Source organism: Crocodylus siamensis, chromosome 1, assembly GCF_052110815.1.
Source record: "Crocodylus siamensis isolate JL-2025a chromosome 1, ASM5211081v1, whole genome shotgun sequence".
Taxonomy (NCBI): domain Eukaryota; kingdom Metazoa; phylum Chordata; order Crocodylia; family Crocodylidae; genus Crocodylus; species Crocodylus siamensis.
The window spans coordinates 404,917,074-404,944,514 of record NC_143395.1 but is presented as its reverse complement, the minus strand read 5'-3'; the positions used below and the strand labels follow the sequence as shown (position 1 = coordinate 404,944,514).

Genomic DNA, 27,441 nt, shown 5'->3' with positions numbered 1-27,441 from the left:
CCAAAATGTGAACCTTTTGTAGCAACACATTAGTTCTGATAGGCAGAGTTCTCAGATCTATTTCTCATGGCATGTCTTATCAAAATATGAGTGGGAGAGTGAGAAAGAAAGAGAAAAGCCCCTACATTTTTTCATGAAACAGAATGCTTTTCTGGTCAGTATTTTTGCTCCTACACAACTGAGGTGGCCACTGCCTGGCCCAGTATTTCCAAGGGCTTCAGTATATGTGTTTTGCCTACATGACAAACTCTGTTATTATGATTTCGGTAGTTCTAGGATTAAAGCTAATAATGTCATTCACCAGTTTCACTAGTGTCATTGTTGTAGTGTCATTGTTGGAAGTAATATAAAAAAGAAATGGCTAATAGCGGAGATTTGAGATAGGTGCTGAGGGCAGTTTGCTTTTCTCCAGCTAACACAGCTGACCATAAGCCAGTGTTCCAAGGATTCAGTTTTTTTAAAAAGACACTATCCCAAAAATAATGTAATCCAATGAAAAAGCCATTGCATAACAACATTTTCATAACCTTGACTGCGTATACACAGTATACATTTATACTGACAAGGTTTAATTTTCTTCTTCCTCTTTAAAACAACCTTCAGTGGAAGAGTGCATCTTTGTGGGATCAGTTTTTCTTTGTAATGGAATTGTTTGATTTGACATTTGCATTTTTGATATTTTTAAAGTCAGAAAGGGTAGTTGGGTCATTCAGTCAGAGCTGTGCACTTAGCTGTCTTTTATGCCTTTGAAAATCGCCTTAATTCTTACATGGTAAACCAAACTTTCCACCAAACTTTATGGAAACGAAAGGACATCATTGAAATTGGACTTCCTATCCATTTAAAAGTAACACATGTCATTCTAGTCCATCGTAGGCTTTGATCTGAGGATCAGGGCTTACATTGCTTTATTCTGTTGTGTTTGGTGAAGTTATTTTTGACTGTATTCATGTAAGTCAGAGGGGACTTCCAATGGTGTTTAGTTTAGCAGACAAAGATGGACATTTTTATACGTGCTGCAGGACGCAGCATGGGTACCTTAGTTAGTAAGCCATGCCAATTAAAACCCATGTGTCAAGTCTATCAGTGTCCCCATGCTGAAAAAATGGTGGTGGGGAGCTTTGAACTAATACACATTGAATAGGTCTTATTTCAGTGTGCCCCACTGCCATTTTTTCAGTGCAGAGAAGCACAATAACACTGATATGCATGACATGGAAAGGTGCTAGAGTGCATCAATTTTTGTGCTCCAGCAGAATCTATGAATCTGGCTTTCCAGCGTGTTGGAGCAGGCTCCATGCACGTGTACGGGAGCCCAGTGTAACAACTTCCAGTTGCTGGAAGCTGAAGCCAGATCAGTCAGGATAAAGACAGGCACAGTTTTCATTAGCAGTGGGGATAAGTGACCAGTGGAAAATATTAAGTTTTTATATCAAGACTGAATGATATGGTCTGTCTTTCAGAATATTGGTGAACTGAGGGAACTGCTATGTGAAAAGCACTGACCTATATTATTCTAGATTGAATTATGACAATATTCCCATCTGGAATTAAAATCTATAAGTGAATCTTTAAACCAGGGCCAAATATGCTAATTGTAAAAGGGGAAAAAAATCACATTACACTTGAGAATTATGAGTATTTCTGTGTGTGTCTGCACATATATATGTATATAAGATTTACCTTTTGCGTATCACAAGAATTCAGAATATTTTTATGCAGGTTCATTTGGGGAAAAACCTGTTAAAAGCATGGTTTAAACTATTGTATAAAAAAACAAAGTTTAAGTCATATCACAGGATTTTTTAATACTGTTCAAAAAGTACCTGACTGTACATAAACACCAACTATAACATGTTGTAGACAACCAAGAAACAAGCAAATGTATTTTTAAACTCTAAAATAAATTACATTTATACAAGTAGAAAGCGGAACCAAAGCTGATAAAAATGTTAAATTTTATGAAAAATCATTTTCAGTTCACATCAAAATAACTTTACATTCTCTATTGTTTAATAGTATAAGCAGCGACAACTTAGAAAAGAACAAATGCTCACAGAATGTTTAAATCCAAATTTTCATAATAAGTTATTAGCAAATAAAAAAAAATAATTACACGCACTTGTAGCCCACACAAATCTTTTAGAATTGGCACCATCTCTCTAAAACATCTATATTCTATATAGATTTCTAATTACAAATACCACCAGCAGCTGCCATTGAATCCTATTAGTACATATAATATACATAGTATATTTGTTTGCATTTGGCAGATCAGAGTGACTCAGCAATGTATTATTTAGTATTAGCACTGTCATTGCTCAGACAAGACAAAACCCAGCCTTGTATACCAGTTCATCACTAAGATCAATTCTTTACTTACCTTTATGTTTCACTGATCTGTTATTTTTTTTTCTTTTCACAGTATAAAATTGGAAGTGGCAACCACAGAGATTTTGACAGCTTGGGTATAACAATAAGCTGTAGCAAAAGAAATGAACTCAGATAATTCAGCCAAAGCCTCTGTATGTGCAGTACACATAGGGAGGGAAGCATATGAATGTTTTATTTTCCCTCTCCTTTTTGTTCATTGGGAGCACTTTGCCTCCAAGAATTAAGAAACTGCAGTGGATCCATGACCTGTTTTTTGTTTGTGGACTGCTTATTCTAACATCCCTCAACATTTTCAATCACAGGTTTATTTTGCAACCAGAATACCTGCTAAAGCAAATCAGTGGGAAGGTGCTGGCCACCAAACTAAGCAAATTCTCTTAAGGATTAACCTAATAAAATAATTCTGCAGTTTGGACCAAAGAAATCTTAAGTCACTTTTGCCTTCTAACATTCCCTGCTGAAGCAAATAATGAACATCTAGATTTCATTGATCACAGTCAAGCCTTGACCTCATTTGCGCTAACATAAGTCAGGAATGACTCCATTGGCCTTAGTGGATCAAAGGCCAGATTTAATAAAGGCCTTAGGTACCTAAAAGTTAGGAGATACCTACCTGGTATGAAGTTAGTTAAAAACAAGTTAGCATGGGTTCTGGCAGCAGTAAAACGGTATCAGCATAATAGACTGCCCAGATGAGGAGCCATGTTGCACATTACATTTAGGATGTGTTAGCTGCTCTTACAACACAATCATTCATGCGTTCAAGCAGTAAAATGTGTGCTAAGTTTGATCGTATCATAGCAAAGGTATGATTTTTCATGGGTGGAGTATCTCCAGACTGTATAAGGTAATGTGTTCTGCTATTGTCAGCTTGCTCCATGGAGATATTACAAAGAGAGCTTGGTGATTGTCAGCCCCAGCTCTGACAGTGCACCAGAGTTTGGGCCCAGCCCTGGCATATCTCTCTGCCAGCAGCAGAGGCACGGTTCAGCTGATGGATCCAGCGGTAGGAGTGATGTCCTTTCCCAGGCTTGGCTCCCCAGGCCTCCTTCCACCTGCCACCAGTGACAGAGGCTTGGCCCAGCATGCCAAAGGCAGGCACTCCCAGGCTGGGTAGTGCTGGGCACACTGGGGAGTTGGCAGTGGGCTTAAGGTTATGGGGGTTGCACATCCTTACTGGTGCTGGGACACAGCTGGCTCCTGCCTGTCCAGAGTCATCTGAGATCATAGTAAACCTCTACCATGTGATTGCTCAGAACATGTTCTAACTTTAAACATGGCTCAGTAATACTATGATCTCAGCTAAAACATGTGCTAATTGTGCCACACAGCAAAGCCCTAACAAAACCTACTTTTTAGGCTGTAGCTAATTAACCTGAGCAGGGCACTGCACTAACACAGCTACACTGCTTCCAGTGCCTGAGCTAGCTTGTTCAGTTTGAGCTTGGGTACCTCTCTGTGGTATTGACTTGTGCCATGTACATCTACTTTTAGAACCTGTGTTTGATGCCTGGAATACCATTCCAAATGTATGGGAAAGATTAGGTCTCTTAGGACAGTATCCAAAACAGCCATCACACTGTTTCAGAGCTGCTAGAGTTAGCAGGCTGGTGCTAGCTAAAAAGGAAATGCTATGCACAAAGGGAGGCTTGCAAACAGGTACCTCCACCTAAATTCCTGCTTTAAGTCTACTAGCTTCTTCTTAAAAGGATTAAACCCATAAGAGAAGGCAACAGGTTATTTTGTTGGGAAGCATGAGGAGGTTCCTGTTGAGCCAAATAAAATAAAATAATCAATATTCTTTCAGGCAGAGATAAAGCAGAAAAAGCTGGTGACTCCATAGTGCAGTGGTTAGGGATTCATCTTGGAGGAGGGAGACCTTTGGTCCAGCTTTCCATTAAACAGTCACTGGAAAAAATACAGGGCCAGTTCTGAGAACAAAGGCTGGAACCCAGGTCATCCCAATCCCACATGGATGCCTTAATAAGTAGGTTGCAAAGTCAGGTTTTTGCTCTCCATCTTTCAGCAAATAGTTTTTGCATTGTCCTCTGTACCATAGACCAAATTCTAAAGAGAACGGTAGAAAGTGATCCCATTTAACCAGAATAGCAGATTGCCTAGTAGGTAAGGCATGATTGTATACCATGTGAGTTTCCATCCTCTCTGGGAGAGGAGGGAACCGAGTTGATCCCACATATTTCCTTTCCTAGATAAATGCCCCATCCACTACATCATTATATAATGGCAACACTGGACTCAGCACCACCATCTTAAAAGGAAGTAAGTCACTACTTTCATGGGGACCCAGATCCTGTCAGTGTATGTTGGGCACGTTCTGAGATGTTCTTCAGCTTCTTAAGGGCAGGAATGCTTTGTTCTGGATCTTGATAAGTTAGATACTGAGCTATTCTTCCCTATTATGACTGGAGCATTTCTGGACATGTCCAGAGACACCATTCCAGATCCCTTGAGAACATCTAAGTCAAGCAGGAGACAGAGGTTACGGGCTTTCCAAGGTTTGGTGGCCAGTGAGGGTGAACGGTGTTCAGAATTGTGATTCTGGATAAAAGCACCTACATTCTGCCTGTGTTCCTTTATTGAATCTGGCCCCAACACTGACTTCTTGTGAGATAAGGATGTTGGCGCACTACCTGACATGACACAAGCCCAGCAATGAGCCTTCTCTTTGCAACTAACATTTGCGATAAGCTCTCTCTTTTTCTCTCTCTGTCTTTATGTCTAAGGTAGAGTCTGGGATTGGTATGCAGTATGAACACAAAGACTCAACTCCACTTCTCCTAGGAATAAGCATTCACACTTACGTTCTCTGTCTCAGTTGTCTTTTTTTCTCCTCTCGCAGCTAAAGTTTCCCAAATATTTTTATGGAGTGAACTGCAATGGAATCCAGATATTAGTTCACAGATCACCTGTCCGTGTGTTCATGCTCTCTATAAATAACGTTCTCTCCCCTTTCTGATTGAGACATGCATATATGCCCAAGCAAGAAAACAAATGAAGCTGTCTTTTAATTCAGATTGGAAATCAGGAGTAGAACTCAGCACCATGAGATCAAACAAGTCTCCATGGGGCATAAACAAATGCTTCACAGACCAGGGCCTCTGGTCTGTGCTACCCATAGGAAGCCAGCCACTAAGTATTTAGATAGAAGTAAAAGGGACACATCTCCAAAATCATGTATTCTTCAGAGCTGATTTTCCTGTGCAGATATTTCTATTTATAGCTTTTTCTGCATATGATGCAACTAGATTGCCAGAGCTGACCACTTTATTTCATTAGCACAGCTTCCAGAGATGGGTCACATCTCTACTCTTCAAGGGCTGGGCCAAAGAATAAATCATGCAAGTGATTTTGGGGATCCTTCAGATGTCCTGATACATACGTGTGGAAGTAGATATAAATGATAATTGTAACCTCCATTTTCTTTCCCTTCTCCCCTACCAACTGCTTTTGGCTCTTGCTTAGGTTCCTACAGGCCCAGCAGGCACTCTTCCAGTGCTTCAAACCTCTCTTTTGCTCCTATTTCAATCCTCAACAACTTCCCTTTGTTCCTGTAATATTCAAATGAAGTTTGCAAGGGAATACCCATACAGACCAGCTTGCCTTTCTGAAATATGTTCAGTCATTCTATGCCTAGTGTTAATAATAAGCTGTTTTTCATTGCAGATTGACCAGCAATAACTGCTTATCTAAAGAGAGAAGAGAAGTACAGTTTCAACAGGGTCAATCCTTGTGCACTCACAACTCTCACTGTTGCTGATGGATGTACAAGAGATGCAGAATCTGACCTTAGTGAGAAAAAACAAAAGGGCATTTAATATATGGTTAGTGTTTCAAAAAGAACCTACTCAATCAAAAGATGGTATCTAACTAGCATTAAAATGAGGGATAAATCGTTTCTTGGCGAGATAAAAAATTAACAAATAAACTCTGAATGGAAGCTGTGGCCAATCAGATTGAAGTAGCTTTCTAAATTATGATTTGGGAGATGCAGGGCAGATGATGTATTATGTATGCTGAAGTATGGTTTGATAGCCTTCCCTTCATGCTCCTAAGTTCTTAAAGAAGATGAATTAACAATATATTATAAGGGCCCAGTTGTATGCTGTGGGCAATTCCTTGTGAAATTAATCCCAGAGGTTTCAGTAGGGATACTGGTATAAGTGCTGCCAACAGAAGAAAGGCCTACATAAATGAGGCCTAAATGTTTAGGGAGAGTCAGGGGCAGGGGAAATCTGTTCGTGTAACTGATCAGCCCTTTGAAATATGGGACTATCTGAAAAGGAGACAATATTCTAGAAATGCAGGCAAACCACTCACTTGATCTGTCCATAAATCAAAGCAGTTTTCTGTAAAAGAAAACATATATAGTACTTTGTAAATATTCCACGAGCAACATTTCCCATAGATTCATTCTGGTCTACGCTGCATAATGAGAACATTTATATTGTGTTCCTGAATTGAAATGCCCTTTTCCTAGATTGCGCATCTCATAAGGACACAAATAGTTAACTAAAGATGGAGTTACTATTGCACAACTGTGGCTTACACAGAATGTCCCAGGCTAATAAAGGGTGTTATTTTAAAGTGGTACTCAGATTCATAGATCCATAGATGTTAGGGTAGGAAGGGACGTGAGTAGGTCATCAAATCCGACCCCCTGCCCTGGGCAGGAAAAAGCACTGGGGTCAGACGACCCCAGCCACGTGCATGTCTAGCCTCCTCTTGAAGACTCCCAAGGTAGGGGAGAGCACCACCTCCCTTGAAAGGTGGTACTTAATTAGCCTTATAATTTTTAAATAAAAGAGATTTTGTTTGAAATGTAATTGAATAAAAAATTGGGATGCACAATATAAAATTATGAGCTAGCTTCAAAACAATAAAAATGTTCTTGCTGAAATGGAAAAAAAAAATGCTTCTTTTTTCAATCCCATATTTGTTATGCCTTTCACTGGAAATGGAAACAATTGTCAGTTTTGATAGCAAAATATTTATAGAGCTGGACAAGAATAAGGTTCAGGGGTTACAAAAAATTAATATGCACCTGCCTTATTTCAAAGGCTCCCGTCCTTAAGGCTATCTTCCACATAAGGCCGTATCAACTAAACTGAATTGCAGTAAATCATACACCTCTTCATAGTATCCTTATTTAAAAAATAAATAAATGTAAAAGTTTGGCACCTGAGGATATGAATCATGAATGGGGGGAGTAAATACAGTGCGTATTTAGGGATTGAATCACATAGCTTATATATCTATACCTATCAAAATTCTTTTACTTCTATTCAAACTTTAAATTCCTTCCCTGCATGTATTAAAAAGTGCCATGGCAGCATGAAGTGCGCTAAAGTGTACTACTTTAATATAGGGGGAAAAAATCAATTATTCTCTTGCTTCTTCTAGGAGCTGCTAAGAAACAAAGAAAGATCTGTTGGTTGTATCTCATTACATCTCCTTTGTGTTCACGTTTACTGTGTATTGCTTTGAAAGTCTTCTCTTGTCACAGTTCATAGCTGCACTCCATTGGCAGCTAAATAAAGTTAAAATCATTGCTTGTTAAAGATTAGCTAAACCACCTCTAAGCAGACTTCCAGATAGGTTTGGTTTTGTTCTGTAAATGAATTATGATCATGACACTCCCTTCCAGAAACCGGAATCACTCATCATAATCCAGACCCCTTTCTTAATGTTCTGTTTTTTAAAGAAGCAAAGGAAAACCTTAGACTGTTTACCTGTTCCTTACAAGCAAAGATCACGGGAGCCCAATAAATATTTTAACTGGCAATGTTACTGTATGAATGCCCATAAAAATGTGTGAATGTCATAAGGGAACGCAGTTATGCTATAGCTCTGTAATGCTGCTAGAAAGAGAGTATTCACCTCAACAACTTGCCCTGATAAGGGAATTACAAAACAGTACTCCAGAAAATATTTTTTTTGCTACTTCATTATTAGTTGGCAACATGGTGAAATAGTCAGGAAATCTTCCTCAGGTTTTGTTGCTGTGAAGGTGAATCCAATGTTAAGAAACTGAATTTTTGATACTTAGAGTAGAGAATTTCACATAAACAAATTTGTAATCTTGAGAAGTCGCTTGTTAAGCCCTCCGTATTGCAGTCACTCGCTGCAAAGCCTCTGCTTATTATTATCCACGCGTAGTGTATCAGGTACACAATATGCTTCAGCAAAAAGTTTGGTAGTTACAGAACATACATTACTGCCTCTTGAGATCTTCATAGAAAAAGAAAAGAAAGCCTGGCATTTTGGTCCCAGATTTTGAGTCTGTTAGAAAATGTACATTCAATGTTTGGTCTTCTGTTCTTGATAAAAGATCAAGGTTCACTTCTGGATATGGAATCAGAGTAAACAAACAAAACATGGTACAGTTGCTTACAATCTACCCTTTTCATATATTTTACACATGGTTCGTTGTTATACTAAAGCAAAGCACTTGGTATGTAACTGATTTAACAGACTCCTTTTAAGCCCTCGAAAATAGATGCAGTGTTTCTTAAAAGCCCATGTTTTTTAAGGCCACGAATATCTGCCACAAATACATTTTTGTCTCTAAAATCATACGTCTGATGTTTCCATTTCAAATGATTCTGTTTCTCCTACTCTGTTCTTCACAAGATGACCCAATGCCTGTCATTGTACCTGTGTAAGCACGGGAGATCTTGAAGGCTTGGATGTCCCCTTTCCATCTGCTCATAGCTGTTGAGATCCAGGGTTGTCTTGAACTACATTCACAGCGAAGAAGAACTTTGAGTGTAATCTCTGATGATAAGGGTGTCATACTTCGGGGAGGAAGGGATACAGAGAGCTGATTCAGACACCGGGGAGCTGGGAGATGCGCTCCCTGAATCAATGGAGTCTCTAAAAGGGGAGGGAGGAGTTAAAGCTACCAACTCCTCAAGATCTTGCTTTGCCGGTGGTGGGGCCTCTGAAGTACCTTCCTTGATGCTGCCATTTGAAGGTTTCCTAGCTGACTGGGATGCACCATTGACTTCAATGGCAGGGAGTGGTTGGATCTCTGCAAACGTGGTCATTGTGGTAGGAAGCTGGATTTCCCTTGGAATCAGGTATGAAGAACAGAGAGGAGTGGCCACCATGGCCCCTGGTGTGGTGGTGGAAAGCATCATAGAGTTTAACTCGCTGATGTTGGCTGTGAAGCGTGTGACCACGCTGCTGATCTGCTCCATCAGGGAACCTTGAGAGGAGCTGCTTCTCTGGGCATTCTCCGTCTGGAAAGTAGGGGCATCGTCATCTGTTCGGCTAACGGAGGCAGTTCTGTGGCTTACCGTACTGATAGGTGAGGGGGTTTGTGGCCGGTACTGAGCTGGGTAATGCTCCTCTGCTTCTGAGACATCATACAGCATTTTGGCACTGGTCTCAGGAATAGTGGTGCTGCTGCTATGTCGGCTACTATCTGTGCTTTTCGAAAAGGGCTTGATCACTGCAGTTTGGTTGGGATTCTCCTTTTTGTTGATATGGATTGATAGCCTTTGCCAAAGGTGTGCTCCTCTACTGCTCTTCTCGTTCTGGGCCCACGAGACTGATTTTCCATTAGAGCTGTGAAGGCAAATGAGATCAGATTATGCCTTGCATTGAGGCAGTACTTACAGTCATGGAGGCTCACATTCTCTGTCTTACTAAATAATTGATGTGGGCGGCCTGTGTTCCAGTACACACATATCATGAGCCCTGTAAAGTTGATGGTAAAAGAGTGTGTGTGTGTGTGTGTGTGTGTGTGTGGATGTGTGTGTGCGTGTATATAGATATCTATAGATATCTGTAGATATCTATTTTGATCTATATATGATCAAAAAGAACATGTATTAATGCATGGCCTGATTAAGCAGAAGCAACACTTGCGGCAACCTAATAAAACAATGCTCATCTTGCAATGTTTGTAACAGCCCAGTGACTTGGCCTCCCATAGCAGACAGGTTCCTCAATCCCTTGTTCATATCTGGAACACAGAGTGACTCTCCGGTATCCTAATTTCAGGCAGTCCTAGACTGGATTAAATTAAACTGCTGCCGGGTATCCTGGGACAACTAAAACCTAGCTTGCCCACATGAAATTTGAGTTTGTTGGAGAAGCTGCTGACCTGTCATTAAAAATGAAGGGTATTAGCTATCTAGTTTGCCTAACCAGAGGCTGAAAATAAAAAGGGATTGAGTGACTTATACATATCATGAAAGAACAGGAGAAACGAGGAGATGCCAGCCTGGTTCTGAAACTTGCTTTGTAGACTACTTGGAACAATTCTGCTTGTTGTACCTCAGCTCAGTATTTCTCTGCTCTTCCCAAATGCAGCAGGAAACTTAAAACTGGTGACACTTCCAGGAACCTGAGGTTAGTGGCTCATTTTCATTTTCAGCCTTAGATCAGATTTGCCACTCAGTTAATGCACCCAGGATGTTTAATTACAGGTCAGCTCAGAGGAACAGAGGCACCAACTCCATTGTTCTAGAAATGTCCAGTCCCAATGGCTGTTTGAGTTTCAGTCCTTCTCTTCCATCCAAAAACAGGTTCCTTACAGGGTCCCCCCCCAGCACATTGTTGATCCATCTCCCCTTACTGTCTGTGGAAAGGACCCCTCATCAGTGAGCTGATTGCAGATATCTCAAATGCATAGCATGACATTGCTCCTTTCATCTCTTCCTCTCCTTTCAAGTCAACTGGATTTTTGTTTGTGTATATACAAGACTCAGACAACTCTCCACATTCACCTGTGGCTCTCAGGATTAAGAAAGACCATTAGCAGTAGAAAAAAATTCTTCATGAAAATAGACATTGACCCCAAAACGACAGCAACAGTAAGAACGTAAGTCTTCACATACATAGTGACATACAGGCATAACTTGTGTATGAAATGACGAGACTTTAAAGCCATTTATTGGGATTTCCAAGACGGTTGCAACAGTTTACATTTTTTTGTGGAAACGCAAGCAGATTGAGATCCTGGCAGTGCACGGACAAGTTTAGACATGCTTTCTTTAAGCCCAAAGTGACTACTGCCTAATTTATAGTATGCTATGTAACAGTTCATAAAATATAATCATACTAAAGCAACTGCACATAGTTTTGCATTTGGTTGAAAGAGCCTTCACTGTCTCTTCCAGGGACCTAAAAACCTTGACTTGTGAATGCCTATGGTCACCTTCCAGGGAAATACAATGGATCACATGCCATGACAATGTTCCTTATAAACAGGAGCATGATAGATTTTAGGAGATGGACACTACCTAAACCACTGGCTTTTTGGAAGCAAACTAACTAAACTCTAAGATAGCCCCTGCCATTGTGAGCAGGAGCCTGAGAAGAGTTGTGCTTGCCTGAAGGATGATTTCCTGCCCTTTGCTGTCTGGGGAGAGGGGGACAAAAAGCAAACAGGTGGTTCTCTACCATTTTGAACTCGAGGTCCCCTCCATAACTTCTGTGAATTCAGTGGCCCCCTATTTTAAAAACTAATTTATATATTACACTGCTTACCTCTGTATAGCAGGGCTGGCCAGTGAGGGTGCAAGTGTGGCCAGGCCAGGAACAGCCCAAGTCACTGCTTATCTCCTCACGCCTCACAGCACCCTTCAAAGGATTTGGTGGCACCCCGAGGTACCGTGGCACCCTGGTTGAGAATCACTGACCTAATCCTTAACTCTGATCATTCGGACTCTCCATAGTTTTGTTGCTCTGATGTGCTCTGCCTCTTTAAATGTGCTACCTGAACCAATCTGTTTTGTGTGGGCTAAATCAGTACATGGCAGTGAAGGGACCCGAGGGGGGGAGTTAAGGGCTCTGAGGTTTCTACATTTTTCTCCTGCATCATGCACAGGTGGAAAGCAGAGCCTCTGAGGCCCCTGCATGTCTCTGGGAAAGTCAGGAGGGAGATGGCAAGGAAACTGGCAGAGCCTTGCCTTCTAGCCAAAGACTTTAGGGGTGAAGAGCCAGCGTGAGCCAGTGTGTAGTGTGGAAGACAGCACCTGATAAAAGGCAGCAGCATACTATTTCTTCAGTGGAGCAAGTGGGAGTCCCATGCTCCCTCTGGGCTGACCCCCAACAATGCAGCCATGTGCTGCCTCTGACTCACAGGTAAGGTTATAAGCTGGCCATAATTATAGCTGAAGAGGAGGCCACTGGCTACTTACTACAATTATCTGAGAAAGACCTGACTAGTTTGGTTCCCATTTATCCCAAGCCCCTTGTAAAATAATCTGAATTTAACATCTACCAATTTCATTGTGATCTATTCCACGCCATTCCCTCCACAAAAGACCTTTTAGGTATTAAAATGCAAGTGCTATATTCAGCAGTAATTAGACAAGTAATTTCAGGACTCTAGCCTCCCTGGTATATCCGGTTGCTCCTATTTACAATTCTATCAGCTAACACAAAATTAATAATGTACTAAGAAGAACTAATGTCTATAAGCTCTTTGTACACAGAGCAATTTGCTTTTTGTATTTTAATAGGGCTGGGCGATGCTTATTGTGATTAGGAGTGGTGGGGCAGGATTGTTTCAAGTATCACTTCTTAATGTCCTGCTGCACATACATATCACTATGTGTCCAATCTAACTACATAACGCTACAATGCGCACACTTCATATCGAAATCAGATAAACAACAGAGACATAGACCACGATGTCTGCTAACGGAATATCACAAACGCTTACATTTTCACATTTATTGTGCCAAACTATGCCATGTCCCTTTGAGTGATTGGAACCTTTTTGTCAGTGAAAGGATCAGGAGGGACCCCGAGGGTCATCTAGTTCAGGGGCTTTTTTTTTTTTACAAAGAAATTTTGGTTGCTGTCAGTTGCTCTCATGAGAACCAAAAATTTACTCCCTTACGTTCCCAGAGGAATGCCAAAAATGTTGCTGAGGCCAGATCATATATTTAAATACTGCCCTGCTTTGTTAAACTTCTATTTTTGATACCGTGAACTGAATGGAGACCTGGTTACACCTAGGAATGACATCAAACGACCGCTATTATTTACAGCTCAACAAGGGACTGTATTTCTCGTTAAAGAGAGGTATTTAGTGATTGTATTTCGTGACTGAGGAAGTTGGGAGTAGTTAGTTAGAGACAGAGTTTTGCATAGGATTGCCTACTGCTCAACAATTAGCTTGTTGATTAGTTCTTCTCATTCATGTATACGAGTGTTTATTGAACCTATAATCACTACACTAAGGTCACTGACAGACATTCAATTAAAGATGAGATGGGATCTGATCCATTACCCCAACAATCGCACCTACTGCTGTGTCATACATGCATGATCAGGGGACATGAGTGTGGGATCAGGGATCAGATCCCAATTGTGCCATATTGCCGGTGAAGGGGAAGCCTAGTAACTTGGTCCCAGGCTCCCTGTGTACTGCCAAGTGGTGCTTCCATGGCTAGAAGTGCTGTTCAGCTGATCACAGCTTCTAGGCATGGGAGCACATGAAGCCCTAGGCTAAAGGGTGGTCCCAGTCTCAGGAATGAACTGGAGCCCTTTGGGACTCTGGTGCTGGCCACATGTTCAATGTAAGGTGGGATGGGAACCAGCCACAAAGTTATTGCATACTTTTGGTATAATAACTTTACGGCTTATTCCCTGTGCTATCTAGTCATCAGTTGAATGACTGTGTGGCCAGGTTACTACTTAAGACATGATTAACTGGTTAATCATATCTTAAGTGTAACATCTACTAGGGACCTAATAATTCTTCCTGTTTCTGTACCACAGGTATGCATATTTATTTGGTTTTTCTTAACCAGTTTAGGTTCCATGATCTAATATGTTTAAGAAATACACATTTAAAATGGGAGAGCTGTTGAAGACAACTACCATTCAGCTCTTCCCTCTGTAACTGTCCACACATCCTCATAGTATAATGATTTAGCCAGGTTCCTCCTTCTCTCCCTTGTTAATTTGTATTGGATTCATGTATATTTTTGTCTCTTTCTTAATAGCATTGTTTTGTATTCAGAATTTTTTAAAAATATTCACTGTATTGCATCCACAGACATAGAAGATAATGTTTCTCCGATAGATGTTCTTCTTTACTGTGTCAAAACTATGAATTTGCCCTTTGTTTCTGTTGATGTTACAGACATTCTGCATTGCTTAGAGCTGTGTTTCCTCACATTTACAAGAATGTGCACAGTTCTGCCAATTGGGTTTCCTTAGTTAATTGCCATTAAAAAATCAGCAGCAGAGTCAGAATGGCAACACTTCCATCTTGTGCAGCTCTTTTAAAAATAGAGGAGAAATGAGGAAGAGGAAAAGTGTTCTGAAAGTCACAAACTGGAAACTCTGTATTAATTTTAGAGCAAGACCGTCATCCCTCTGGTTTGCCAGGAGCTGATAAAAACTAGCTCTGGTGAGAAATTCTTCCTGTAGAAGTATATTTTTCTCTGTTACTATCAGTAGTTAATTAACTATCAGTGTATGCAAGTTGAAAACAAATCACTTATTTTCTTATTAAAATGTTGTGACTACCATACATAAATAACAAGTATGGGATGTCATGTTTTATGAGATAGCAAGAACAGATAGTATACTTTTGAACTGTCCTGAAACCAGAATAAAATGAGCATAATGCATCTTTATAGCTTATAAGGGCCAGCCTGTTTACAGCCGCACTGCTGTAAATCCAAAATTATTTTACTAATTTCAGCCATGTTATTTATATGGATTTATATGGATCAAAAACAAGAGGTTGGCTTAAGTCAGGCCTCCTGTATAGTACAAACTAGCATGGAAATAACACAGAAATGAAGTAATACTGATGTAGTTATTTGGGAGTCAGTTTATATGGGGCCACTCTATCAAAAATGATATAAACAAATAAACTGGATTTAGCTAAATTTGGTCATATCTGCCACTTACTGGAATCTTGCTTAACAGAATCAGAATGCCTTATACCCCCTGTTTTTAAGATTATGGTATCTTTTTTAGGATTAGGATCTCTCCTGAAGGAAGAAACACATATGTGTGCAATAGGGAGTAAGCCAGTAAGCCCTTTCAGTGCTTCTCTAACATGTCTTTAAGCACTGTTCCCACAAGAGTAGGACTGGCACTTGGTTATTTGCTTCACAATCACTTTCAAAGAACCTTTGGAGAGGTCCAACACATGAGGCACAAATAAAGGAGGAGCATTTCTGATCCCCCTTCTCTGCAGTCCTCTCCCAAACTGGAGAATAGAACCATTTGTCCTCCTTATTTTTGCAGTGGATCATCTTCATCTCATGGTTCCTGCTCTTTTTCTCCCTGATTTTCATGTACTGAGCCATTTTAATGTTCAGAAGCTGAGGGGGAAGAATGCACTTGTACCAGAAGTTGAGGGGAAAGGAAGCTAGTAGTCTCCTCCTGCAGCTGGATTTGCAGAAGGAGGGAGAGCAAAAGGTGTTGGAGGATTAAGAGGTCTTAATGGGGCACTTGAGCTATCTGCCCATATCATCAGCAAAGACAGCTCCTGGGTGGATGCAGTTGGGTGAGATCCCTTGACTCATATCAATTGACACCTGAGCTGTCTCTAAACTACCAATGAGAGAGCAATGGGAACAACTACGGAGGTAAATGCTGCTTAGGATTTTAATGATTGGCTTTATTTAAAGAAGAGCATAAGAAAACAATTAAATAACTATGTAATTATTTCCCCCAGTGACATGATAATTCTGCTGTGAACAAGTAGATCACTAGGGACATGCATCAAGGCATATAGCTTAATCTTCTCTTAAGTTCACAGAGATTCGTTCCATAGTAAACTGGAAATAAAATGGAATTAAGCAGGCAAAACACATGTATTATCTTATCCTGAGTTTCATAGGGAGCTGTATGATCATTACATTTTGACTGCAGACCTCCTGTCGTGACGGAGGTAAAGAATAGCAGAAAGAGTTGTTCTATTTACATTATTCTTCACCGTACTTTGTCTCCTTTTCTGTTTTGGGCTGGTGAGCTGCTGCTTCCTATCTTCTGGGCACAGCTAGAGCGCCCCCCGCCCCAACTCAGAGTGACATTTTTTTTACTGCTTCCAAAGAAGCACTTGTCTTCTTGTTATGGGAACTGGGCAGCCAAGTGCTTCTACTACTTTGAAAATCTCAACTGGCATTTAGAGAGTGGCTTTCATTTAAAAGAACCAAAAGCAAACTGCAATCAGATGTAGGAGTTACAGAAAGAAACCACTGCAATGACCTCTTAGTGCAGCCGTCAAGGCACCAGATCACAGCAGCTGTATTAGCAGTATATATCTGTTGAGGGAAGAAGGGAAGTACTGTATAGGGTTTCTAAGTGATATTTCAGGAGCGTTTCTAGTAAGCCTCAGATAATTACCTACACTGGAAACTGGTCAGGACCCTATAGTTAGCATTTTTTTCTTTCTTTACAAAGAAAGACTACATTGAAATTATTAATTAATATATTTGATCAGGATCTGATTTTACTTCTGATCAGAAAGGTGACACTCCCAGCAGCACAATGCTTCTCACCACCTAGCTAGCACACCAAATCCAGATGGGACCAGAAAGGAGAGTGCCGCCTAGTGAGCCAGCAAGTTTATTTGGGTAAATGTGGTATCTTTTATTAGACGAACAAAATATTTGGAAAAATTGTTCTTTGCAAGGTTTCTAGTACAAACACCCTTCTTCATGCAGAGGGAGAGTCTACAGTTGTATTGGGCTCTTCTGGATGGGAGAAGCCTATCCCATCCAGGAGAGTACAATACAACTGTAGACTCTCCCTCTGCCTGAAAAAGGGTGTTTACACCTTAAAACTTTCAAAAAATTTTCCCCTGATTATTTAGTTGGTTTAATAACAGATATCACATTTAGCCAAAGAACCTTGTCTGCCTATGGCCTTAGATCTACATGGATACAACCAACACCTACTCAGCCGTCAATTCGGTCTGTCATTTAGAAGTTATTAACACTTCTTGACAGGGATTGGAACCACTCACCCGCCCCATTGATATTAGTGGCAGTATCCTCAGTGATTTCAATGGATTTTATATTATAGCCTTCACGCCGTTCTCACAATTAGAAAGTTTACAGTTAGAATAAAAAGGAAAGTTCTCCTGGGTTCTGTTTTTGTTCTCTCAACATTGTTTGAATTCTTCTGATTATTTCCAGTTTATGCAAAACACATAGAATGGGGCTACCTGAAGGTGTATGTGACTTAAATGTCATATCACTGCAGAGAGTTACACGCACAGGATTCATATCCTCAGTGGGGGAAGAGGTGAATTATTAAACAGTTTCTTATTTGTTGCATTTAATTAAGCCAGTAATTTAAATTCTAAATCATAACAATCCTACACAAACTCCTTTGTTTTGATAGCCTCATAAAACATTTCATCCCATAATTGATTTTATATGCTGGAGGTGAAAGAGACTTGCATATGACTTAGAACAGAATAATTCCCCTTAAAAATAGAATAACTTGCAAACAGTAATACAGCCATAAAATACTAACTGTTAGTATAGTAATACTAACCATCTTGAAGAAGGAAACACTATTTGCAGGATGCTTATACAGGGATAGGCATGAGTCCACTGAAGTGGACTCACATCTGTGTGGGAACATGTTAGCAATATTCCACAAGCAACTTTAAAGTATGAAAGGTCTAGCATTGCCCAACAAACTATGTGGGATATTTTTTAAGCCCGTTAGATATATGAAGGATTTGGTGAGATCTTCAGAACCCTTACTGTAGTTAAACAAAATAATGGGTTCTTTTAAATATCCACAAACGATCAAGGTCTTGCTTCTGTTTGCTCCTTCAGGATTTAACCATCTCAGTTCCCTCAACTCTGGTTTAATACTTACTGGACATGTCTACACATGTATTTAGGCACAACTAAATTTAATGTTCATTAAGTGATTTTTGGCAGGTGTCTACACATGCACGGACTTGGCACTAAAGTTAGTGCCAAGTTCCTGCAGCCCTGCAATGTGTCCCTAGGGTCTGGGCAGACCTCACACTAAAGTTAGTGCTAGGTCGTGTCAACACATGCATTAATGTGCTTTAACTAATCACATCTAAATTTGATGCCTGCATATGATTAGCCTAATTTAATCATTTTTAATGTGCCGTAAGGGTGCACACATGTAGATGCGTGCCCGTAATGTGCATTAAATTACGCTAATGCACATTAATGCATGCCTTGTAGAGAGTGGTAGTTTACTGCACAGTAAATCTAGGCTGGAGTAAATGCATGTGTAGACATGCCCACTGAGTGCAGCTACATGTTCATTAATGTGCATTTGCTATTGTGCATTGTTTGTCTAATATGAGGTACTAGATAAAGCCGTAGTAGCTGTACTAATGCACAGTAGCAAAGGTGAAGGGGTTTTTTTTTGTCATGCTTAATGCACAGTAGAATAATTCTTCTGCACATTAGCACAGTTTTTGCTGTGATGCACTAACGCACAGTAGAACATTCTACTGTGCATTCAGGCGTCCCGTGTAGACGCACCAACTGAGAAGGAAGAATGCCACATACATTATTTATGAAGCACCTATATTTTTGGAGGTCTCCCATCCAGTTCAGTCCCAACTCTACTTAGAGTGTAAGATCTAATAGAACCATTATTTGGGATAGTAAGGCTGGAGACAACAAAACACAGCCATGAAATGCACTTCCACTATCTGTTAAACAACAGATATTCTTAACTGTTTGAGCAGGTCTTGAAGCTGACAGTCTTTCTGTGGGACTATTACATTGATAAAGTTTCCAGTCTTTTTGACTATTAGGGCATCATCTTTACCAGGAATCTCTTTCCCATCTCTACTTGACTCAGATCGATTACACTCTGGAATGCGAACAGATTCTTCACTGTGAAGATATAAAATATAAGAAAAGGCTTTTAAACTGTATGTTGGGAAAAAAAACGATTCAGCAAAAGGGAAACAAAAGAGTGAGAGATGAAAAAAAATAAATGCAATTGTCTAACATTTCCATGTACTTGTTTCCTTTTCAATTCTCACTTATTCAGTGACTGTACGGCTTTTAAGGAAAAAAAATCTAACAAGGCAATGCAAGTTAAAAAAAAAAAAGACAAGGACAAAAAACAGCCCGCAGAACACAAACAGACTGACAAACAAACTACAGGCATTGAGACATTTTGAACAGAAACATGTGAATGACTGGTACTGACATTATTTAAGCAGCAAGTATCCCTGAGCAAGTATTGTGCAGAGCTATAATCACAAGCCTTATGCACCTGAACAAGTGCTGTTAAGCACAAAGGGAACATAATGCTGTGTACCCGTTTCCTTGAGCACCCTTATGCAATGGAAGAATGCACCTGTGGTATATAACTCAGTAAAGCCAAAGGCACATCTGGGTGACATGCTGTATTCAGGTTACATTTATAAATAATTTATGAAAGACTTAATAAACATATATTTTAATAAAAGTTCAATCAATTTGCTATAGATAGCAATAGTCGATATTTTTGTATTACTGCAGTTTGTAATTGTCTGTAATACCATCTATAATGTGCTTACAGCTATTCATGACATATGCAACTATTGTGCAACTCATTTATGACGTTAATTACATATTGATGATGTTATCCAGAAAACAAAATTTCTAGCCTGTGGGAAATTCTAACATTTTAAAATGTTTTATCACAAATTGTGAGGAGAAAAAAAGCTGAGCCCTCAGAACATTTCATGCAATAAAAGTCGCCTGAAAACTTCCATTCAACGTCAAAATGACTATTGGAAAACATTTATTTCAATAATATTGAGAAAATAAAATTGAATAGATATCAGAAATGAAACAAAATAAAGAAGTCCAAATGACATCAAATAAAAAAATATGGAACAAAAGAAACCGGAAAATTGAAAAGAAATAAAATGGAGAAAAATCAAAATGAACTTCCTATTTTGAATCATTTTGAAACTTTTTCTTCCAGATCAACATGTGCCTACCAAACATTTTGATTTGAATAAAATGGCATTTTCTGACAGAAACTAGCTCTATCGCAGTTTTTAGACTGGCTGTATTTATTAACCTTTGATAAGCTATTTATTAATGTAACCCATAACATAAAATATGATCTGCATTTTGACAGAATTCAGTTTTTGATCACTTGATAGCTAGATAAGAACATTATGGCATCAGACTGCAACCCTCCATTGGGCAGGTATCCTGGTTCTTTTCCCAAGAGCTGCCCTGTATTATGACAACATCACAAATGACAAGTGGTTCCAATCACTTAAATGGACATGGTGTATTTTTGCAAATCAAACAGAACACAGAAATCAGTGTGGGCCAAGCTTTGTCTTTTGTCGGACACACTGTATGGGATGCACAATCACTACAGATTGAGGATCTGGGCTGGAATTGTCCCAGGGCTGCTCCTCTTGTTCACAGACATATTACACTGTCCCAAGGCCACTCACTGTTTGCTTACCTGCTCATTGTAGCTCTCCCACCATTGCCCATACTCCCTTTTGGGGTGAAACACTCTATTTCCGACTTGTGCTGGGCCAGTCTCCTGCCTTTGTACCTAATAAATCATGACAACAACAGGAGCAAACAGAAAGAAGTGATTGTGTGCTCAGCTGTCACCCCATGCTACAGCTGCTGTGCAGAGGGCCATGCACAAGAATGTGGCTAATTACAGCGGTGGACAAAGCACCAAGCTGCCTTGAGAGTACTGGAGAAGCCAGATAAAGATGCCAGACCTGTGCCAAAGTAAGCAGGATGCACAGTTACTGTATGGGATTTGTATAGGAGGGGAGATCCAGGGACACAAAACTGAAAATTGATTGCCAAACTCCCAGTCCTTGCTCATCATCTCCTTCTAACCCAATACATTCTTCACCTTTCTAGCACTTGCTTTAACTAACCAGGACTACTGTTTGAATCCATTTCCAGCCAAATTGACTAACAGAAACTTTTACAGAACATGTGTGCGCCACAGTGGGTTGAATCACTTGGTATTCCAGGGTTTCATTCATCCTTGTACCCAAGCCCAATTACAGACTTGTTCAACAATTAAGCCTTTGTACCCATGTTAAAAGGAGGCTTAAGTGTTGCATAAGTCTTTTTTAGCTCTCTGCACAGTAATGAATCCCAACCTAGTTTCATAATTCAAATACCCATTTAAATACCTGAATGGGGCGTTCAGACAAGATGCCTGTATTAAAAACTAGGCCCCTTCCTTTTAAATGATTACTTGTGATATTCCATTCACAGCTCAATGGTCTGTGTCATTGGTATTTAGTAAAAGTCTTAGAAGAAAACTTTGTTTGTTTTCATGCCAGTTATCAGGATCTTCTTCTTCCCTCGCTTGTCCTGTCAAAATGGGGTCATTGTTGCGGATCTTGGCTCTCCACCATCTTCAGTCATATGTATCTTAGGTAACAGGATAGAACAACTAAATTGCTAATTTTTCACTAGTTTATTAATCTGAGCCAGCTAGCAAGAGATACATCTGAAGCAACTGACTGAGTATAGATAGGGGAAAAGAAGGGTGTACCTTGAGTGCAGCTGTTACAGGCAGTGGGTAGGCAAATTGTGGCATAGTCAGTAGCAGAGGTAAGAACTCATGAACACAGAACGGCTAAGAAATTAGCTTAGCAGTGAATTGTGAAGTGAAATGTGCTCAGTGTAGCAAAATCCCTTCTCATCTAAAGGGCCTAACGAGTGAGGAATCTATAAGGAAGAAGCAATAGCTGCTGGAAAGAGTGGCTACCAATGATGCCAAGGCAATCTATTGTGGTGCATGTGCAGTGCTCCCGATTATGAATAAAGCCCATGCAGAATACATACTTCTTAAGTGCAAGTAGATTCCTAGAGTGGAGGAGAAAATGAAGGGGCCTGAAGTGCAGTTGGAAACACTGAAAAATATAAAAGATGTCAAACTGCATTACACAGGTACACTTGGCTGAGCGACCAAAAAAAAAAAAAAAAAGAAAGAAAGATGAGAAGGAAAAAAGGGAGAAAGTGCAGGGATTTTATAGGAGAGAGAGAAAATAACAAGAGAAGGAGGAATGTGATGTAAAAGAAGAAAGGGAGTAACAGAAGTGGTAAAGATACACAGCCAAATTAAATTTTAGCATTTAAAAAGGGGATTTTACTCCCAACAAGACCAAAAGAGGAAAAGATCAAGAGTAACCCACTAGGGTTGGGGTCCCAGCTATTGTATATGAGCTGAACATAGAGAAGTAGCCAACAAAGGAAGAGAAAACATACATAATCTCGATTGCTGACTCGATTGGAAACAAACCAGCAACTCGATTAGAAACCAGTCTAGGCCAGAACACTTGTGGCCCAGATAAAGAAAACAAGACAATTTCCTGACAAGACCTGTTTCTCAGGTCCCAAAATAAATGATGTCATGGCCAAGATAATGGACTTCAGAAGGATTGCTGGAGATTTCTCAGTGCTTATGCTCCACTTGAGAACAAAAGACACTGTTGAAAGGAGACTTCATGTGATTGAAAGACCTGAAATAGAGTTTCTGGTTGTTTTAACAGACTTAATTTTTCATATGTATCCATGAAGTTATGAAACTACACACCTTCCTGTAACCAATCCCCTCAAATGCTCTTCATGTTACAATGGAGAAAGCCACCAAAGAACACATAAAGTATGTGACTCTGCCTTGGGAGCCTGCATACTCTACTCAGAGGAACAAACCACAATCTATGAAACATGGGGTTTTCTATGCTCAGGGATGGGCGGGGAGGTGAGGCATGACTTTGCTCCCAATTATCTTCACTTTGAAAATGTGAAAAGGGTTTTGTTTCCTTCTTGATTGTTAAGCGCAAAAAGGTTTTTTGAAATATTAAAACTGGAAAAAGTCACTTGCCAAAGAATTAACAAATTGTAATTAAAAATGATTTTGCACTTTAGATCATCATACAGAAGAGACAGAAGCCATGTTCACTTCAGCATTTTTTTTAAAGGATTTTTCCCCCTTTTTATACAAGCACTTTACCTATAGGAAGTCATCAGATATGACTGCACACCAAGCCCACTTAGCCAGCAGAAAAAGGCAGAGGGGAAAAAATTGCCCATATGTGGAGGGTCAGCATCAGGGCTATATACCAGAGAAATTCTATGTTAGGTGGGCCCTTTGCTATTTGTTTGCACAGGATGAATAACATTCAGAGGAATGAGTGCACTGAATACAGTAATATGCATTGGTCGATTTGCAGAATCTTCCTTGACATCAGTGCAGCGTATTCAGCAGTGATCTCCGCATTGTATGGGCCATCAATAGAGCAGCACAGAGAAAAGAATTCATTTGCAAACTGAAAGAAAATCTGACACTACAGCTTGAGCTCCTGACATGCTTATATGGTATTTTATAATGGTATTAGCTAGAAAACACTAATTTGGATGTCAAGTTTTAAGAAACTACCAGACCTTAACTTACAATCCCATCCCAGGGATACATTTCTTATGGAAGAGTAACAATCATCCAGCCAATGGGAAACAAAGCGAAATTTTGGAACTGCCATCCTGGATCAGACTGATGGTCATCTAGTTTTGTCATTGACAAAATGCTGCTTTAGAGGAAGGTGCAAAAAACTTTAGGGTCAGCAGCTTTGAGACAATCTGCTTCATGGGAAAATGTAATCCTAACCTCCAAGAATTAGAAATTGGTGTATGCCCTGAAGTGTGAATGTTTGTGCCCTCTCTTCCAGAAATGTCTATATGTAAATTCTCTCTCTTGCCTTCCATCTATGTGTTTGTGTGTATAATTACAATGTATCCCTACAGATTAATTATACGATTACTTGCATTTTAATAGAAATAATAATCAATAGAGCATTATGCACATATATATGCATATTGACATGTACATATATAAATATGTGTATATATGTGTATATATGTGTGTGTGTGTGTGTTTATAAGAAAAACAACTTCAGCTGTTTTAATTTACATCAATGTTTAATCTATTTGTGGATACTTTTAAGTTCTTGATCTCATTGATTTCTTGTAGAAGTGGCTTCTGGAGGTGAATTCTGCACCATGTAAAAAAGGTGTTTTCATTCATCAGATGAAATCTGCTACCTCTACATTTCAAGGAATGCCTTTTGGCTTTTGTATTATGAAGAAGAAGATTTTCCCTGTAATATTCATTATTTTACATACATTCATTATTCCTCTCTTAGCCGTTGCCTCACTAAAGAGAGCAGTCTTCATTTTTCCTCATATGAAGGTGTTTTCATGCCCCCAAGTCCTTATCCTCACTCTTTGAACATCTTTGCTTAAGGACTATGGGAGGGCCTGTGGGATTTATCCCATTGTTTTTGCACCACAAAACAAGGATAATCTATTGTGAGTGTTGGAAAATTGATGTAAATATCTATTTCAAATAGATCCTCCACTGCTTTACAGGAATTTTGTTATTATTTATTGAATGTCAACAGCATGAAAGGCCCCATTTAATCACGGAGAAAAGACAGCATCTCTGATCATTGGGGTTTTCCAGCTCAAGGCAGAAGTAACGTAACCCAAAGGGATGGAAAACATGACATTTCAACTACAGCAATAAAGAGAAAAGATGATACGGGGCTAGATCTAGCCCTAGAGTTAAGGCTATATCCACACTGAGGACACATTAACCATTTCTCCCAGAAAAATGAGTAGGAAATGCTGTCACTTCATAATCAACAGCTGTATACTTGGAGCACTTACCTTTGACAAGGAAGACCTAGATTCAAACCCTTCCTCCTTTGCCTGATTTGGAGCAGGGATTTTAAATTTGTTATCTGCACCTCCCACCTCTCACTAAACTCCAGCGAAGTCTTAGGTAGGACTCTCAACATCCCTTAGGAAACCCATTCTACTCTGTACAAAATACTTTGAATTCATTGTCACTGTATTCACTGTCATTGTATTTCTTTGGCATCCAAGTCAGCACTCTCACCACAAGGTGAGAGAGAGAGAGAGGGCATCTTAATCACTCTTTGGCCAAATTAATCCCCTGAGAGTTTGATCAACAGAACAAATGTGGACACAAATGTATCACTTTAAGGTAGAAACTTAGTTTTGGGGTTTTGTCTCATGAAGATTTAAAGCTTGGATTTAGCTGCCTCATGGAACAGGAAGGCTTCTATGTCTCTCAGTGGATGCATCCCCAGGCCCATTCTTTGTAGGACTATGCAAACCGGTTAAAATACATCCTTTTCACCAAATGCCCCTGCTCTGACCTTTCCTAGAATTGAAGTTTGAAAACGTTGATGAGTCTATATTTGATTTTTTTTTTTACATCTTAATTCAGGTTAGGTTGAAACAAAAGATGCTGTAATGTAGCATGAAATTCTGTTATGAATATTTTAGGTATCTTTTACAGGCTCCATTCCTGATTCTGGTAAGTCACAAGAGTTGGTGTGCTGCAGCAAATTTCTGTGGAGTACCTAGATAATCATTCACAATAGTGGGTGCCTATCCATGAGCAGGCTTGATTAATCAAGTCTGTTGGAGTTTGGTAGCTACCATGCTTCAGCAGACTCCATTGTCTCGTGTATCAGTGGCCCCATGCTGAAAAACGGTTGTGGGGTACTTTAAATAAAGGTCATTCAACAAGCTTTAGTTACAGTGCCCCATTGCCATTTGGTACATGATACACAAGACGTTCCCGGCACTTTTTTCAGAGCTACTCTAACTAAAGCCCCCTCCCCCCTGCCCCACACACACTCCTGGAGCACATGTATAAATCCCCAGTGTTACCTGACTGGCAACAGCACAGTTTAATCCAGATACATTCTAACATGTACTCATCTTGAAGAATTAGGGACAGACAGATGGTAGGGCGTGGGAGATAAGGTGGGCAGGAAAAAGGAGAATGAAGCAACTCTCAGCTTAATTTCTATCAGTTGCATTTTGATTTTGATCTGTTTGGAGAAATTTACGTTCAAAGGACAGTTCCTTCTGGGTTTTGACTTATATGTAGGGCTTGCGGCTGTGTTGGGTATGTTTATCATTACCTGGCCAATTGCTCATGTTTTGTGAAAATATTCTTGGATTCCTGTTGCGTAGACTCTACAGAGTTGATTCTGCAGGAGTTTGGAAGGAAACTAAGGTTGGTGGCCATCATTTGCCCATGCAAGCTATGGCTTTCACAGTGCCCGTAAGTGTAGAAAACAAGCCCAAATGTGTCCTTTAAAATCACAGCTAATGCAGGTAGAAAAAGGTGCTCAACTCCTTCAGATCCTGATTCAGCAGAACACTTAAGTGTATGCTTAAGTCACCCTGCAGTAGTAACACTACAGTTACTGGTTACCTTGTTCCTGAGTGAATGTAGTATATTTCTCATCAATCTCTGTGTGGACAATCCATGTACTCTAAGGCCAGATATAGACATTACACTTTTACTGGCATAAGTTATTGAAAACCAGTCTATACCTGTAAAAGAACAGGAAATCAGCACATAAAACTGGTCTATTCCCATAACAGAAGTTTGGCACTCATAGGGCGCATCTACACACTGCCATACAGTGACACAGCGATGCGCTACATTGCTGTATGGTGTACTACGGTGACATAGCAGTCATGTGGGTCTACATTTGATTGGCAGCTATGTCGCCATAGCCGTGCACTCCCTCTGTATAGTGCTGCTACGGTGATGTAGTGCCATACTCATGGCACAGTAACCACCTCTTGCTGTGCAGTGCTTTAGTACATCCAAAAGGAAGTACTAAAGCACAGCGCCATAACAGTATCACTGCATGGTAACATATAGATGCACTGATGGACTAGTTTAAAAATGGTGGAACCTGATCTAAGAGTTGCTCCCCTGCCAAGGGGTGAATGCATGTTCTGTTCACTAATGATCTGAACTACACTGCTTACAGCAAACCATGTACCTTAGACTGATTCTACCTTGGACTTTCTGAACGTCTGTACCTAGCCCTAGTGTCATATGTATAAAAGCCAAATTGGGATATAATATGAATAATCCATGGATTTAAATACTCTAATTAGGCATTGATGAAATGCTGTAACTCTTATTCCCAAGTCATTTTTAATGGGTCTTTCTAATCTCTTTATG

General features: G+C 39.9%; 1 protein-coding gene across 3 annotated transcripts in view; it reads right to left on the bottom strand.

Annotated features, from left to right (window-relative positions):
* Positions 1-2,057: 2,057 nt before the first annotated feature.
* GRM5 (glutamate metabotropic receptor 5) overlaps positions 2,058-27,441 on the bottom strand; it is a 402,015-nt gene continuing 376,631 nt past the window's right edge. Inside the window, exons 8-12 of one of the 3 annotated variants that reach the window (XR_016439649.1) lie at positions 20,839-20,934; positions 19,089-19,250; positions 8,293-9,984; positions 6,733-6,761; positions 2,058-6,200 (exon numbers count right to left, since the gene is read on the bottom strand). Coding sequence is in view for 2 of the 3 variants with exons in the window: in XM_090030602.1 (XP_089886728.1) it covers positions 9,159-9,984; positions 19,089-19,250; positions 20,839-20,934 (1,084 nt within the window). In the remaining variant the exon portion in view is untranslated. Of the gene's footprint in view, positions 6,201-6,732; positions 6,762-7,336; positions 9,985-19,088; positions 19,251-20,838; positions 20,935-27,441 lie in introns of those variants that run through there. The other 2 variants (XM_090030602.1, XM_090030604.1) reach the window with 2 other exon arrangements.